Raw genomic sequence first — 15,462 nt, forward strand, 5'->3', positions numbered from 1 at the left:
GTGGAGGTCGATCGACACTTCATTATGGAAAAACTGGAGAAGAAAATTGTGTCAATAATGTTTGTGAACTCGGAAGAACAACTTGCAGATATTCTCACTTATTTCGTGTGTAGTAGGTGTTTTTAGTAACTCACTTATCAAGTTGGGCATGTGTGACATCTATGCTCCAACTTGAGAGGGAGTATTGGCGTGAGTAATCTTTAGGGAAATAGGAATGTAAATATTGTGTAATTATTAGAGTCCTTTATTAGGAAGGATATTTCTTTGTGTCCTTTTTTGTTTCCTTGGAGAACAAGACTGTATGTACTATATATCAAATTATGCAATACATCAAAATTAAGCCGTAAAATTCTATTGAAAGTACCTTCTTTTTTTCATTTAATTGGGTTATTTTTGCAAGCACATATTGGGTGGTGTTGTTTTATTATTTTTAAGCGGAAATTAAACAAGTACATTTGTTTTTCTTGTTAGATCTCTGTTTTTCCTCTAACAGTTAAAAATTTCTGTCTTTTTCAATTTGGTTTTAGTTCACAAATATAGAATACATTCTTCTCTCTCTGATCTTATCTTCTTCCTCCTTCAAACTCTTAACCAAATTGAGAAATTCCAGAAATTAGCAAAATGGCAATCAAATCCCAACAATAATATCATCAAAAACAACTTCATCAACATTCGAATCCATGATAACCATGTGTATTCTTTTTATTGTATTGCATATATATGGGGTGAGATAACCGGGCACAAGGCACCCTTATTCAACTCTAACTTACATACTCAGAGACATGATTCTGTGACTCCTATCCAAATGTGAGTTGGTACTTGGGTTGTTTGTTAGGGGAGAAAACTCCAAAGTGTTTCTCAACTGGTTTACCGTCCTTGAGATTTTCATCAAACATTGCAAAAAGATAAGTCTCTATAGCTTTACCACGCCTCTTTGGAGTCCCAGTAGTACTCGTCACATGGTTGATCAAATTCTGGTAGAATGTGGCTGCGTTCTCAGGGGTTGCTTGATCACCACCTTCAGAAGGCCAACCGCTCTCCGATACGACTATCTCCATATTTGGTGCACCAGCTTTTTCAAGAGCTGCGTACTGAGCGTCCAGAAGAGCATCAAAGAGGCTAGGGTATCGAGTCCCATCCGGCACTACAACCCCTTGCGAAGTGAATAAGGCATAGGCAAGGTCTATGTTAGGGTTATCAGTGTAGCTGAAGTAAGGGTACACATTCACAAGGAGTGGGGCCCCACTGCTGACGAGGAAGTCGATGACTGGTTGTATGAATTGATTTGCAGCGTCATATACTCCATCGGAGGGAGGGAAGGGATTGGCCACAAGAGTTGTGTCAATTGCTGTAGAGACTTTGATTTGGCCTTGCAGATTGGCTGCTACAATTGCACTGTGGATGTTTTTGATGGCAGGCAGGAGAGACCCAACCTCTGCAGAATCGCGGTGTATTTCGTTTCCAACAGCGATGTATTTGAATCGAACATCAGCTGAATAGGGTTGTACGTTCTTCTGGACCCAGGCAGTTGCAGCAGTTGCATCATTGAGGGCTGGAAGCTCGCTGTTGAGGATGGTGATTGTGAGTTCTATGTTGGAACCCCTAAGGGCTTGCAAGGTTGCTTCATTTGGTTCATAGATCCTCATCCGTCCGATGCCATTGCTTTTGTACAAGTCGACCACTTCTCCTTCAGCTGGTAAATTGTTGCCGTTTCGTCCATAACAAACACCAACAGATTGTGCACCTGAAATAAGTAGATGATTTGATCCAAAATGTGGTGAGTTTTGGGTTGCGGGAGAGAAAAAGGTAGAATTTCCCGTAAGAAATGTTTGAAAGGATCAAACTTCTAGTTAAATACTCCATAGCTACAATTTCATCTAATTAAGATATTTGACAGTTGGAGCAACACTATAGAAAGAGCAACCAAACGAGACTTTTTTCTTTCGCTGCGTGGATTTTCAATTATTTGTAGAAATTAAATTACCTAGTTTTTATTTTTCATGCTTGAGTTATGAGAAACGTATATAGTGAAAATGATGAATGAAGAAGAGTGGGTGAAGGTTGGTATAAGAGAGAGATGTAAAATAATGCTCCAATAAGAAAAATAAACTTAAAATTTTGACAAAATTAAAATTTATAAATTGACATGTACCAATTTCTTTGTAGGAATTCATAGATATAAAAATTTAAAATTTTATTTCTAACCTAGCTTAGAAAACAGTTTTGATAATTATAAGGGCACACAAAAAGAAAACAAGAATAATATTCGTCCCTCCTCTATTTTATACTTTCATTCATATCTATGCACAAAAAATAATAATTAAATATCAATAACTATATAATTATCAAACGGACTTTTAACTAAAACATGTAAATATACAGAAACAACGGTTGAAGAAAAATCCTCACGTCAGTCTAATCAATTAAGCTAGAAAACAGTTTTAATTAATTATATTCTAAAGGCCATAATTAAAAAAACTTAAAAACAAATATATATGTATGTGGTGTTTATGTCATGAAAATGCAAACTACAGACAGAGGCATGAAAGTAAGACAGACCTGTTATTTGCAGGGCTGGCATCAAGACTACAAGTAGTAGTAATATGGAAGCCATGAGAGCTCTTCCAGTTTTATATATGTTGGAAAAATGCATGAAGCTATTGGAGACATATATAACTTAACTAACATATATTGATTATATACATAGGCGGCTGCCTTGGTAATGTAGAGTTTTTTTCCACAAACCATTAAGAATTAGGCAACGACTAATTCACCGCGTGGACTAAGGATGACAACGACTACCTGCAGTTCATCGAAAATATGATAACATCATGAATACCTGCCACATCCGTAGTTAGGAAGAGGAGTTTTCAAGTGAAATTGATTAACCTAAATAAATAAACAAAATTGTGGTCAATTTTCACAATTCATCTATCTATGTGGTTTGACGTCCATCACAGTTTGGTCCATGTCTTTGAAACAAAAACCATAAATTTATCAATGTTACATTGACATTCGCGGCCTAGGATAATTCTTGTCACGTTGCGTGAATCATTGATTTTTTAGAAAATTTATCGAAATTAGTCATTTTACAAATTTTAATTGTTGAACCGATTAAAATCACATATATATGGTCAAATAATTTTTTCCTCATGAGAAATAAGTTAGGGCTCATTTGGAAGTATTTGTAAGATGATTGAAAGTGTTTTTGGTGAAATTGATTTTGAGGTCCAAAAGCATTTTAAGTGCTTTTTGGCAAAAACAACAATTATGTGCTTTTTGTAGGAAGCACTTAAAGTACTTTTTTCATAATCTACTTGAATTTTTACTAGGGATTGGTTTTAAAAATATTTTCATCAAAAACGTTTTCAATTGATTTAAAATCACTTTAAAACGAGCCCTTAATTTCTCAAGAGTGGTTTTCATTGTGGCAGCTACGCACCCATGGTTCTTGTGTAAGTATTATTGTGTTTTGTAGTGGTGGTTATGTAGGGAATTTATTATTGTGTTTTGTTGTGCGTATTAAAGATTTGATCACTGTAGAAAGATGCACCAAGTCAGCACCCCTCTTGTAGTCATCGTCGGCATTTCCAATTTCCTTGAAAAGTCATTGAGATCAATTATACTCCAAAACAGCTGGGGTTCCATATTTCAAAGTCTAGAATCCGCGTACAAAATGACAATTCAACTAGACAGTGATTTGAACAACGACAAGTGTTGGAAAATTCAAATTCAAGGTGGCTTAATTTCAAGACTAGACTAGTATATGCAACTTTTCATACGTCTTGGGCTGAAACATTTTCATTTATACTTGTTTCATACGTGGATATGACCATAGCATGTATATATAATGTAACGACCTGTTCCTAAAAATTATGGTTTTTATAAATTTAAAAGTGAATTTACGAAAATACCTTCGAGGTAAATGCATTGACCTTGTTTGAGCCTTCGTGTCACGTAAGATCTATTTTCTTGGCGTATCATCGTAGTATTCGTCGCTACGAATACGTAGGCGCAAACCGTTCGTGAAACGGAGTTATAACCAAGGCGGTATTAATGATCGAAGTTAGGGTTAAAATGGTAATTTTGTTTTATTTGGCGGAAGGCTCCAGAAATTTGGGAGCCTTCCCATCACATTTTAAGCCATGTGGAGGGCTGTATCGGGGCAAGAAGGAAACTACCCAATCAGAAACAGAAGAAAGGAGGGAAAATGAGAGAAGAGAGAAGAAGGGGATTATCCCCAACCCGTTTTCCTTTTTGTCAGCTCAACCCTAGTTCGAGTTATCCGGAGCCGATTCCGGCGTTTTCCCGACGATCTGGGCATTGCCACCGCCACCAAACAAACCAGCATGGACCTAGCTTCCATTTCCAACCCAGCTTGACGGCTGTGGGTGGCTATTTCACGACGACAAAAGTCGTCTTCTCTTGCCAGTCCGAGAGCACCCACGGCGGAATTTCGTCATTTTTGAAGCTACCACCATGGGTCGACTCCCCTCAACCCCAGGAACAAACCCCAAAAAGGTTTGGGGGCGGTGGAGCTTTGAATTTGACGAATCGAGGTTCACCTACTTTCGGGATTTTCGGTGGATTTGTGGCAAATTGGAGCTTTTCCCGGCCAAATTAGCCTTGGCCACAGGTATGAAACTTACTTTACTCATTGAGATCTTCATTCTGCTAAAATTTGAGAATTTTTGGAAATAGTTGAATTTTTCCAGCGAGTTGGAGCGGCCGACCGTCACCCACGGCAGCGCATGGCCAGAATGCCGTCAACGCTATTTTTAGGCTAAATTAGATGCCTTGAGTTTAGTTCTGATAATCGTATGACGTAGGTTGATTGTTGGAACCTAAATTCTCTACGATATGTTAATAGGTCATCATATAAATCGACGATCCAACCGTTGGATCGCCATCAAACTGTAATAGGTTATTATTCGTAATATTTAAGGACTGTAGGAACTTACAGATTGGGAATCCGACATATGGATCTTCACAAATTGGATTTGTACGTTCATAAAATAAAATGTTAATCACCACTTGAATTTGCAATTGGCAAAGATCCAGCCGTTGGATCGTAATGAAACTTTAGTATGTTGTTCTAGAAGCATAATGTGGATCTTTGGAAGTTACAGATTGGAAATCTGAGATGCGGATCTTCCGGATCGAGTTACATAGGGTTGTGGACCCTACCGGCAATCTTTGACCGACGGTTGACTTGTGGTCAATGGGTCTCAAATTATTCTAGAACGTCCTTGGGGATGTGTTTTATGTAAATTACGTGTTTTATCAGTAAGGATTATGAGATGTGGTTTGATATTTGTTCTAGGCGACGATCGTTGGAGACATTTCGATATTCGTGCTAGGGAGTGGAGCGTGGACCTTAGGTGAGTGGGCTTTTTGGTTTTCTATATATATAAATATACACACACACACACACACGTATATATGCTTTACAAGTTCCCAAAACTATGTTAAATGGATTTACATTTTTAAATGCTATGTCAATTACATTACATGTTAGTATACGCATTAGTATGCATATGCATAACATTTGTTGCTGCTAAGGAGGCCAGGTAAGTTTCAGGTGAGTATATCATGATGATAATGAGTATGGTTATGATTAGTTGTATTTAGTGCTCATTACTCTACACCTCGGTGTTAGTGCTCCTGCCTGTGGCCAGGGCACAGTCCTTCACGTGATGTTCACCTACAGCACCACACGTTCACCTTGGATCCAAGTTTGGTGCACAGTCCTGTCGTACAGACTACATTAGGTGGTTCCGACTCGTGTGCAAGAGTTGATTGATGAGTTATAGGTTCAGCCGTGCAGGTCACGTTGGGTAACTCTGGCTAACATGTCTTTTTGCATTAAATTATATCACCTGACATACATGATTACAGCTGAGGTACTTGACATGGCATAGACTCAATTTCCATTGTTTTCGAGAATGGTTTCTAATTACGTATGTAGTATTATTTTCTGGGAAACTATACGGGTTTTACGGTGAGGGGTTATTATGTTTAAAAAGAGAAATGTGTTTGCAAAAAGTTTGTTTTCGCCCACTCACATTTTCTGTTTTGCGCCCCTCCTGAAAGTTCGTATTGACGAGGATTCTTGGCAAGTCTCAGTATAGGTGGCTACCTCTGAGGGTATAATCCTTACCTACTCTACTGTACTTTACTTATACTCTTACGTCATATGTGAATGAGTTCATTCCCGCTCACTAGTGCACTCTAGTATTTAGACACTCTTAGGTTTAAATTTATCACACTTTTCACATCACCACACTTTATGGCTTTGTCACCTTCCAGGTGTCAACCAGCACAGCTCGATTCGGAGTCCTAGTGGACATCCCAGGTCGGGATGTGTCATATAATCAGTAGCTTTCGAGTACTAACCAGTTAGTATGTTAATAGGATATTAACCACTTTTGTTAAACAAAATTATTATGTTTTCCAAATTGAAAATCTCCATTTAATATAATTTAATCACCACAAGTTCAAAATTGTCTTTAAATTGATAACGAAATTAAAGACAATGACAAAATTGACAAAAACAAAATCGTTTTGACCTAAATTATTAAAATTGAGGCAAAATAGAGTGACCAAAAATCCATATTTTTAACCTCTTCTCATTGTTGGAGACGATATCACTAAGTCAGTCCTTTGGTACTCAGTGAAACCATATGGAACTCCAACTTGTTGAAGTGACATAATTTAGGCTTACATGTATACAAGGCTACCTCACATAACATAATTTAGGCCCCATTGGATGTCTAGGATTTAATTTAGATTGGAAGATGCACACTTCGAGATCAAAGAACTGCTGGATCAGGGACACTGCTAGGAGTTTGTAAGAGACAAAGCCATAATGGAAGAACATGTTGAAAAGATGGATCAAGGTAAGTCCAAAAGGTATGAATTTACCGACAAGGAGAAAGGCTGGCGGCAGGTGAAGAAGCCAACCCTTACCATCACTTAAATCTATGGAGAGCCAAAGCATCAAGGCATCACCAAAGTATTAGGAGGCAGAAGAACCTCCAACTTTGCACGTAGGGATGGAACTTTAATAAATTGGAAGCGAAATATCCCCAAGTCCCGCGACATTGCTAAAAAACTTCCAACGAACTACATGTGGTTTAATGCTTGATATGAGAGAAGATATGTAGGCTATCTGACACATCCCAACCTAATATCAAGGCGTGCTGGCTGTCACGTGAGGGTGACGTAACCATATGCACAGTGCGGAAGCAAAAAAATAATAGTACAAGTACGAATAAATAAAAACCAAACTACTAAACAATGTAGTTAACTTACAAGTGCAAGTGTAAGTGTGACAACAAAATTCAGAGCATAGAAAGCCTAATGCAGTCCAGAGGAACAAACACTAGCTAAACACACCCAAAGGTGGTCCTACACTGGATAAAATTTGTTAGATATGCCATGGATTCCTCGTAAGCCACCAAAAGAGCAACCCAAAGTAGAACCTGCAGGGGCGCAAAACAGAAAGTGTGAGTGGGCAAAAACAAAGCTTTTCAAAATCATTTCATTAACAAAAGTTCTAACCCCTAGCCATAAAACCTGTATAGTTTCCCAGAAAATAGAATATACACATATATCGAAAACATGCTCAGAAATATGCCATGTCGAATGCCTCTACATAAACTGTAAGTAACCCAGGGTAATGTTAATCAATGCAAGTAACATGTCAGCCGGAGTCACCTAACATGACATGTACGGCTGAATCTAGAGCTCAAATCTCCAACTCACTAACTATACCTGCACATGAGTCGGAACCACCTAAAGTGGTCTGTACGACAGGACTGGGTGTAAATAAATACGCTCAAGTGCTACGATCACGTGAAGACTGGGTGAATAATCATGGGTCACCTACGAGTCGGAACCACCTATAGTGGTCTGTACGACAGGACTGTGCACCTAACTTGGATCCAAGATGAGCGTGTGGTGCGGGAGGTGAACATCACGTGAAGGACTATGCCCTACTCTGGGCGGGAGCATTAACACTGGGGGTGCAGGTTATGACCTCTCTATGTATCTCATATAACCACTACGTCACAACTATAAACTATAACTTACCTGGCACTTACCTGTGCGTCCGCAGCACCAAACATACATATATGCAACCACTAATGCATAAATAAATAGGCAAACGTTATGCATGGCATTTAAAACATATAAACATTCCATATCATTTTCTGGGAAAAACCACAATATATAGGTTTATATGGAAAACCAAAAGCCCACTCACTGGTATGTGGAAGGGTCGTAACCCCTTGTCTCGAGTGACTGCGCTCGTCCTTGGGATAAGTCTCACCTATATGTGAAACAACTATAAAAACGTCAATTTAAAGCACATAACCACAACTAGGTAATAACTTCTCATACAATGCTCAAATGGGGTGTGTGAATAACCAACATGATCTACTCAACCTCACGAACATCCCCATATTTTAAAAATAATTTTTCAACCTCCCACGCGTAGGCCACACACGAGCACGTGCCTGGCACACGTGTGGCAACCCTAACAGCGTTAGGGAATATTCTGTTAAAACTAATAGATTCTGTTAAAGTTAACCTGATGCCGTTAAGAATATTCTGTCCAAAATGACGGAATATTCCATCTTCTTCTCCGGCACACCTTCGATGCCGTTGCCGTCGTCGAAAAACTGGAAAATTTTCAAACCTTCGTTTCTCGCTCGCTTTTCAACAAAATTTCATGAAATTTGCACCAAAATTAAGCTTACAACAAGTAGAACAAAACCTTACCATTTTCGAGCCCTGAAATTCACGGAATCTCGTTGTAGAAACTTCACAAAATCCGGCCAAACCTGCAACTCACAATCCCAACGTCCAAATCCTTCCAACAAACCACCCCAAGCTTCCTAAGGACCTCACTAAGCTTCCTACAAGCTTCAAATTCCCTGAAACACAACATTTCACGTGTGCATGAACAGTGACCAAAACGGAGATTCTTGGTTCGACGTGAAATCGAAGGATTTCCTACCTGAAATTGGTATGGTTGAACTCGTATGTCCTCACAAACACAAAGGTACAGTTTTCCACCTCGATCTGCAACTTTTTCACGGGATTTGGGTCTCGTCCATACAAAGAAAAAGAAGAGAAAGAGGGAGAGAAAGAGAGTTCGTAACAGAGAAGGATACGGGAAGGAGATGAGGATGAGAGTGTGTGTGTGGTCCAGATGCAGCCAACAAATCCACAAAACAATCACCCCAAAATGAAACTTAACCACTAGGGGCAAAATCATCATTTCACACATACGGTACAAATAATTCGGAATGGGTTGTCACAACCTACCTACCTTAATAAAATTTCGTCCCGAAATTCATAACAACCATTAGTGATCAAAGAACAATCGAGGATACAAATCTCTCATCCGATCTTCTGTCTCCCAAGTAGCCTCATCCGCTGAGTGATTCCTCCACAAAACTTTCACTAAACTCACAGTCTTCTTCCTCAGAACCTTTTCCTTCCAATCCATAATCGTTACTGGTTCCTCATCATAAGTCAAATCTAGATTAATTTCCAATGGTTGGGGAGGTATCACATGCGACAGATCCGCAACCTAATGACAAAGCATAGACACATGAAAAACATTATGCATTTTAGCCAGATCAGAAGGCAACTCAAGCCTGTAAGCCACTTCACCAACTCGCTCGATGATCATCTACGGTCCGATATACCTGGGACTTAGCTTACCTTTCTTTCCAAACCGTACTACAACTCTCCACGGTGAAAGCTTTAGAAATACCCAATCGCCCATTTCATACACTCTGTCAGTGGCATGCCGGTCCGCTAAGCTCTTTTGTCGATCCTGGGCCACCTTCATGTTAGACTTAATTACCTGAACATTTTGAGTAGTCTCCTTAACAATCTTGGGGCCCACCAAAACTCTTTCTTCGACCTCTGACCAACACAAGAGTGTTCGATAAGATTTACCATACAGTGCCTCAAATGGTGACATGCCGATACTCGAATGAAAGTTGTTGTTGTAGGCAAATTCCATTAAATCCAACTGCTTGTGCCAAGCATCGCCAAACTGCAACACTGAAGATCTCAACATATCCTCCAATGTCTGAATGGTCCTCTCTGACTGTCCGTCTGTCTGAGGATGATATGTCGTACTGTAGAGTAATCTCGTACCTAAAGCTTCCTGAAAAGCCACCCAAAATTTAGAAGTAAATATTGGGTCACGATCCGAGACAATACTCACTGGAACACCATGGTACTTCACGATCTTCGATATGAATAATTCAGCTAATCGGCCCAAAGAATACTTTTCCCTCACTGGAATAAAATGCGTTGACTTAGTAAGCCGATCAACTATCACCCAAATGCCATCAAAACCATTATGTGTATGAGGAAGCTTGTACACAAAATCCATTGTAATATTTTCCCATTTCCACTTTGGAACTGGAAGCGGCTGCAACAACCCAAACGGCTTATTCCTTTCAGCTTTAACTTGTTGGCAAATGGCACACCTACTCACATACTCAGCTATCTCTCTTTTCATACCCAGTTAATAATAAAATGGTCGAATGGTATGATACATTTTAGTAGCTCCTGGATGCATCGCATAAGCTGATATATGCGCTTCATCAAGAATCGCTTTCTTTAATTCCAAATTATTCGGCACAAACATTCTACTCTCCTGCATAGGCATGCCATCCGATTCATGAACTCTAAGGTCTTTCCTTTTCCCCTGATTCCTTGCTTGAATTATTTCCTGGGTCTCTTCATCAACCATTTGGGCTTCAAGTACACGATCAATTAAAATCGACCTAACTTGAAAATTAGCAAGTAAAGCTACCTCCTGATCTTTTACCTCTAACCTCACTCCAGTTGATCTCAAGTCTACCAGAAGAGGAACATGACTAACGTACAACGCATTAATACGGCCCTGTGATTTCCTGCTAAGTGCATCAGCACACATCCCAGACCAATTAAGGAAGCATCACTGTAGACTTCGAAATTACCACTATCATCCGTGAGTGCTAAAACAGGTGCATGAGTGAGATAATACTTCAATTGCTGAAAACTCCACTCACAATTATCATCCCACTCAAATTTAACATCATTCCTCATTAACCTCGTCAGTGGTAAAGCAATCACGGAAAAATCCTTTACAAACCGTCTGTAATAGCCTGCTAAGCCAAGAAAACTCCTCACCTTAGTGACGGTTCGTGGTTGCTCCCACTTCTCCACTGCTGCTACCTTTTGAGGATCCACCAAAATACCTTGAGTAGAAATGACATGTCCCAAAAATGCCACTTGATCTAGCCAAAATTGACACTTGCTAAACTTAGCATACAGTTGGTGTTCCCTCAACCTTTTCAACACCAAAGTAAGATGTCGAATATGCTCAGATTTAGACTTAGATTATACCAGGATATCGTCAATGAAGACGATGACAAACCTATCCAAATACGGCTGGAATACTCGGTTCATCAAATCCATGAAAGCTTCTGGTTTATTTGTCAATCCAAATGACATTACCAGAAACTCGTAATGACCATAATGAGTCCTGAAAGTTATCCTAGGGACATCCTCACTACTGATCTTCAACTGCTAATAACCAGACCTCAAATCAATCTTGGAAAATACATAAGCACCTCGAAGCTAATTAAACAAATCATTTATACGCGGCAATGGATAACGGTTTTTAATTGTTACCCGATTCAATTGCCGGTAATCAATGCATAGCCTCAAAGTCCCATTTTTTTTCCTTACAAACAACACTGGAGCTCCCCAGGGTGAAGTACTAGGCCGAATAAAACCTTTATCCACTAATTCCTGCAACTGGACTTTCAATTCCCTCAACTCAGCAGGAGCCATTCGATAAGGAGTCAAGGATATAGGATTAGTACCTGGAAGCAAATCAATGGTGAACTCTACATCTCGGTCTGGCGGCAATCCAGGTAAATCATCAGGGAAAACATTAAGAAAATGCTTGACTACCCTTACATCCTCCACGCTACTAGGAGCAATATTATTCAACACCACATGAGATAAGTATCCCTGGCAACCTTTTGATAACAACCTTTTTGCTCGCATAGCAGAACTAACACCATGTTTCACCCCACTCTGCTCACCCACAAAAGTAACCACAAGTAATCCAGGAGGGTGGAAGGTAACTATTTTCCCGTAACAATCAATATTAGCACGATTATGGTGCAACCAATCCGTGCCCAAAATCACATCAAAATCAACATTATCTTACGAGAAAAGGTCAGCTAGCATAACAACATCCTCCACCATCACTGGACATCCTGGATACACACAATCAACAATACATCTCTCTCCTCTAGGCATAGCAAACTCTAAATCATACCCTAGAGGTGTAGGGTGAGGTTGCGTCACTTGAGCAAATATATGAGAAATAACCAAATGTGTAGCACCACAGTCAATCAATACTCTAGCAAAATAACCAAGGATATTTAATGTACCCATGATCAAGTCTGGATTCTTCTGAGCATCCTGCAGAGAAATATTATGGATACGCCCCTGGGTCTGCTGTCGCCCACCATGACCTCTACTAGTTTAACCACTATCACTCTGCACATTACGCCCCTGACTAGGTTGACCAGACTGCCATGAAGATCTCGCACTACTAGCAGTAATCTCTCCCTTCTGAGGTTGTCCTCCCTAGTACCACTGAGATCTACCTGCCGGAATGGGAAGATACGGCATATAACCACCTGAAAACTATGGATAACCACTCTGAGAATAAGGATCTTGGGAATACGGATATTTTCCTGGAGCATAAGGAACGACATCACCCTGATAATAGTAGGCATCACCACGACCCGTCTGACCATAACTACCAGGGCCAGGGACCTACTGAATTGGCGCAAGTGGTGGCAAGAAAGACTGCTGGGGCCTCTGCTGACTCTAGGGACAATTTGCAGCTCGATGTCTCATCTGCCCACAAGTGAAACAACCACTGTTGCCTCTCCTGCACTCTCCAAAATGCTGATTATTACACCTGCGGCAAACTAGAGCCCTTCCTCTACCAGTATCACCCTGTCTCTGGCCTCTAGGACCCCCAGCAAATCTACCACCTCTTCCCTGACCAGTGAAACTAAAACCACCGCTAGAAGAACTGGAACTAGTCATACCTCGCTTAAAACTCTAGGTCTTTCGAGGTCCTAGAGATGTCTGACCTTTGCCTTTGTCGCATTTCCTCTGATTGCCATCTTTTTCTTCTTCCTCACTTTCGCTGGGAATGTTCTTGGAGTCCTCAATCCTGACCAGAATCTCATAGAACTCCTGATAAGATTCGCAAGGGGTAGTGGTCGTCATAGAACGCCACTTCTTCTTGGTACCCAATCGAAAACGACAAAGCATCTCACCCGGATTGGTAGCAACCTCCGGATAATAACGAGATAAATCAGTGAACCTCCGATAATACTCGTTCGCCGTTAACTTCCCTTGCCTCAACTCGATGAATTCTTGCTTTTTACATCAATGTACTTAGAAGGCACAAACCTTTTCTGAAACAAATGCTTCAACACTTCCCAGTCAGCCCTTTCTTCTAGAGTCAAACGACGGACCTCCTGTTCCCACCAGGATGATGATTCCTTACCCAAGAACCATGATGTCGTCTCAACCCACTTTTCAACAGGAAGATTCCCCTGATTATGCAACACTTGAAAAGTCTTTTCAATATGGTCTAGCCACCGCTCAGCTCCCTCAAAACCCTCGTGCCCCTCAAACTTATCCAGCTTCAAATTGTACATGGTTTCCAGAGGAGTCCTCTGGGGAGGGCGGAGCGCTGACTGAATAGTGGTAGCGATAGCTTCCCCCAATTGAGCTACATCGAGGAAACTAGGCTCAGCAGAGGGACGTGGTTCCTTACGAGGTGGCATAGTTCTGACAGAAGACACCAAAACAATTAGAACACTTACAAAAATATGCAGGACTGCCAAACTTATGCTCTGATACCAAACTAACGCACCTCAACCTAAAATTAAGGCATGCTGGCCGTCACATGAGGGTGACGTAACCATGTGCACAGTGCGGAAGCAAAAAAATAATAGTACAAGTACGAATAAATAAAAACCAAACTACTAAACAATGTAGTTAACTTACAAGTGCAAGTATAAGTGTGACAACAAAATTCAGAGGACAGAAAGCCTAATGCAATCCAGAGGAACAAACACTAGCTAAACACACTCAGAGGTGGTCCTACACTGGATAAAATCTGTCAAATATGCCATGGATTCCTCATAAGCCACCAAAAGAGCAACCCAAACTAGAACCTGGAGGGGCACAAAATAGAAAGTATGAGTGGGCAAAAACAAAGCTTTTCAAAATCATTTCATTAACAAAAGTTCTAACCCCTCGCCGTAAAACCTGTATAGTTTCCCAGAAAATAGAATATACACATATATCGAAAACATGCTCAGAAATATGCCATGTTGAATGCCTCTACATAAACTGTAAGTAACCCAGGTAATGTCAATCAATGCAAGTAACATGTCAGCCGGAGTCACCTAACATGACCTGTACGGCTAAATCTAGAGCTCAAATCTCCAAATCACTAACTATACATGCACACGAGTCGGAACCACCTAAAGTGGTCTGTACGACAGGACTGGGTGTAAATAAATATGCTCAAGTGCTACGATCACGTGAAGACTAGGTGAATAATCGTGGGTCACCTACGAGTCGGAACCACCTATAGTGGTCTGTACGACAGGACTGTGCACCTAACTTGGATCCAAGATGAGCATATGGTGCGGGAGGTGAACATCACGTGAATGACTGTGGCCTACTCTGTACGGGAGCACTAACACCGGGGGTGCAGGTTATGAGCACTTTATGTATCTCATATAACCACTACGTCACAACTATAAACTATAACTTACCTAGCACTTACATGTGCGTCCGCAACACTAAACATACATATATGCAACCACTAATGCATAAATAAATAGGCAAACTCTATGCATGGCATTTAAAATCTCACATCCTGGCCCGGGCCCCCACCACATCCCGGGCTCGACTCCACTGTAACACGATATTGTCCGCTTTGGGCCCCGACCACACCCTCACGCATTTGTTTTTGGGAACTCACACGAGAACTTCCCAGTGGGTCACCCATCCTGGGATTGCTCTCATGCGCTACTTGCTTAACTTCGGAGTTCCCATGGAACCGGAAGCGAGTGAGCTCCCAAAAGGCCTCGTGCTAGGGAGAGATGGGAATATACATATAAGGATCACTTCCCTGGGCGATGTGGGATGTCACATAAAACATATAAACATTCCATATCATTTTTTGGGAAAAACCACAATATATAGGTATATATGAAAAATCAAAAGCCCACTCACTAGTATGTGGAAGGGTCGTAACCCCCTTGCCTCGAGTGACTGCACTTGTCCTTGGGATAGGTCTCACCTATATGCGAAACAACTATAGAAACG

The 15,462-nt window shown here is 40.6% G+C and overlaps 3 protein-coding genes across 3 annotated transcripts; all 3 read right to left on the minus strand.

The window, feature by feature from the left end:
- Positions 1 to 679: 679 nt before the first annotated feature.
- On the minus strand, positions 680 to 2,696 carry LOC137745522 (glucan endo-1,3-beta-glucosidase-like). The gene is made up of 2 exons (XM_068485484.1): positions 2,560 to 2,696; positions 680 to 1,744 (listed from the first exon to the last, which is right to left on the minus strand). The coding sequence occupies exons 1-2, from the start codon at positions 2,651 to 2,653 to the stop codon at positions 798 to 800; spliced, it is 1,041 nt and encodes a 346-aa protein (XP_068341585.1). The 5' UTR covers positions 2,654 to 2,696; the 3' UTR covers positions 680 to 797.
- A 6,677-nt stretch (positions 2,697 to 9,373) lies between these two features.
- On the minus strand, positions 9,374 to 13,152 carry LOC137744467 (uncharacterized). The gene is made up of 8 exons (XM_068484273.1): positions 13,050 to 13,152; positions 11,904 to 12,170; positions 11,422 to 11,501; positions 10,977 to 11,250; positions 10,587 to 10,890; positions 10,384 to 10,459; positions 9,788 to 10,189; positions 9,374 to 9,601 (listed from the first exon to the last, which is right to left on the minus strand). The coding sequence occupies exons 1-8, from the start codon at positions 13,150 to 13,152 to the stop codon at positions 9,374 to 9,376; spliced, it is 1,734 nt and encodes a 577-aa protein (XP_068340374.1).
- A 15-nt stretch (positions 13,153 to 13,167) lies between these two features.
- LOC137744468 (uncharacterized) lies at positions 13,168 to 13,904 on the minus strand. Its single transcript, XM_068484274.1, has 2 exons — positions 13,590 to 13,904; positions 13,168 to 13,491 (listed from the first exon to the last, which is right to left on the minus strand). Exons 1-2 carry the CDS (start codon positions 13,902 to 13,904, stop codon positions 13,168 to 13,170), a joined length of 639 nt encoding a protein of 212 aa, XP_068340375.1.
- Between the last annotated feature and the right edge of the window lie 1,558 nt (positions 13,905 to 15,462).

Source organism: Pyrus communis, chromosome 9 (genome assembly GCF_963583255.1).
Source record: "Pyrus communis chromosome 9, drPyrComm1.1, whole genome shotgun sequence".
NCBI classification, from domain to species: Eukaryota; Viridiplantae; Streptophyta; class Magnoliopsida; order Rosales; family Rosaceae; genus Pyrus; species Pyrus communis.

Excerpts from the sequence above, each read along its gene's own strand:
- LOC137745522 (XM_068485484.1), bottom strand. The coding sequence starts at position 2,653 with ATGCATTTTTCCAACATATATAAAACTGGAAGAGCTCTCATGGCTTCC. Across the intron at positions 1,745-2,559 it reads GCCAGCCCTGCAAATAACAG|GTGCACAATCTGTTGGTGTT; the intron begins GTCTGTCTTACT and ends TACTTATTTCAG.
- LOC137744467 (XM_068484273.1), bottom strand. The coding sequence starts at position 13,152 with ATGACTAGTTCCAGTTCTTCTAGCGGTGGTTTTAGTTTCACTGGTCAG. Across the intron at positions 11,502-11,903 it reads CACCATTGATTTGCTTCCAG|AAGCTTTCATGGATTTGATG; the intron begins GTACTAATCCTA and ends CAAATAAACCAG. Across the intron at positions 10,891-10,976 it reads CAGTGATGCTTCCTTAATTG|ACTTGAGATCAACTGGAGTG; the intron begins GTCTGGGATGTG and ends CTCTTCTGGTAG.
- LOC137744468 (XM_068484274.1), bottom strand. The coding sequence starts at position 13,904 with ATGCCACCTCGTAAGGAACCACGTCCCTCTGCTGAGCCTAGTTTCCTC. Across the intron at positions 13,492-13,589 it reads CATCCTGGTGGGAACAGGAG|CAAGAATTCATCGAGTTGAG; the intron begins GTCCGTCGTTTG and ends TGATGTAAAAAG.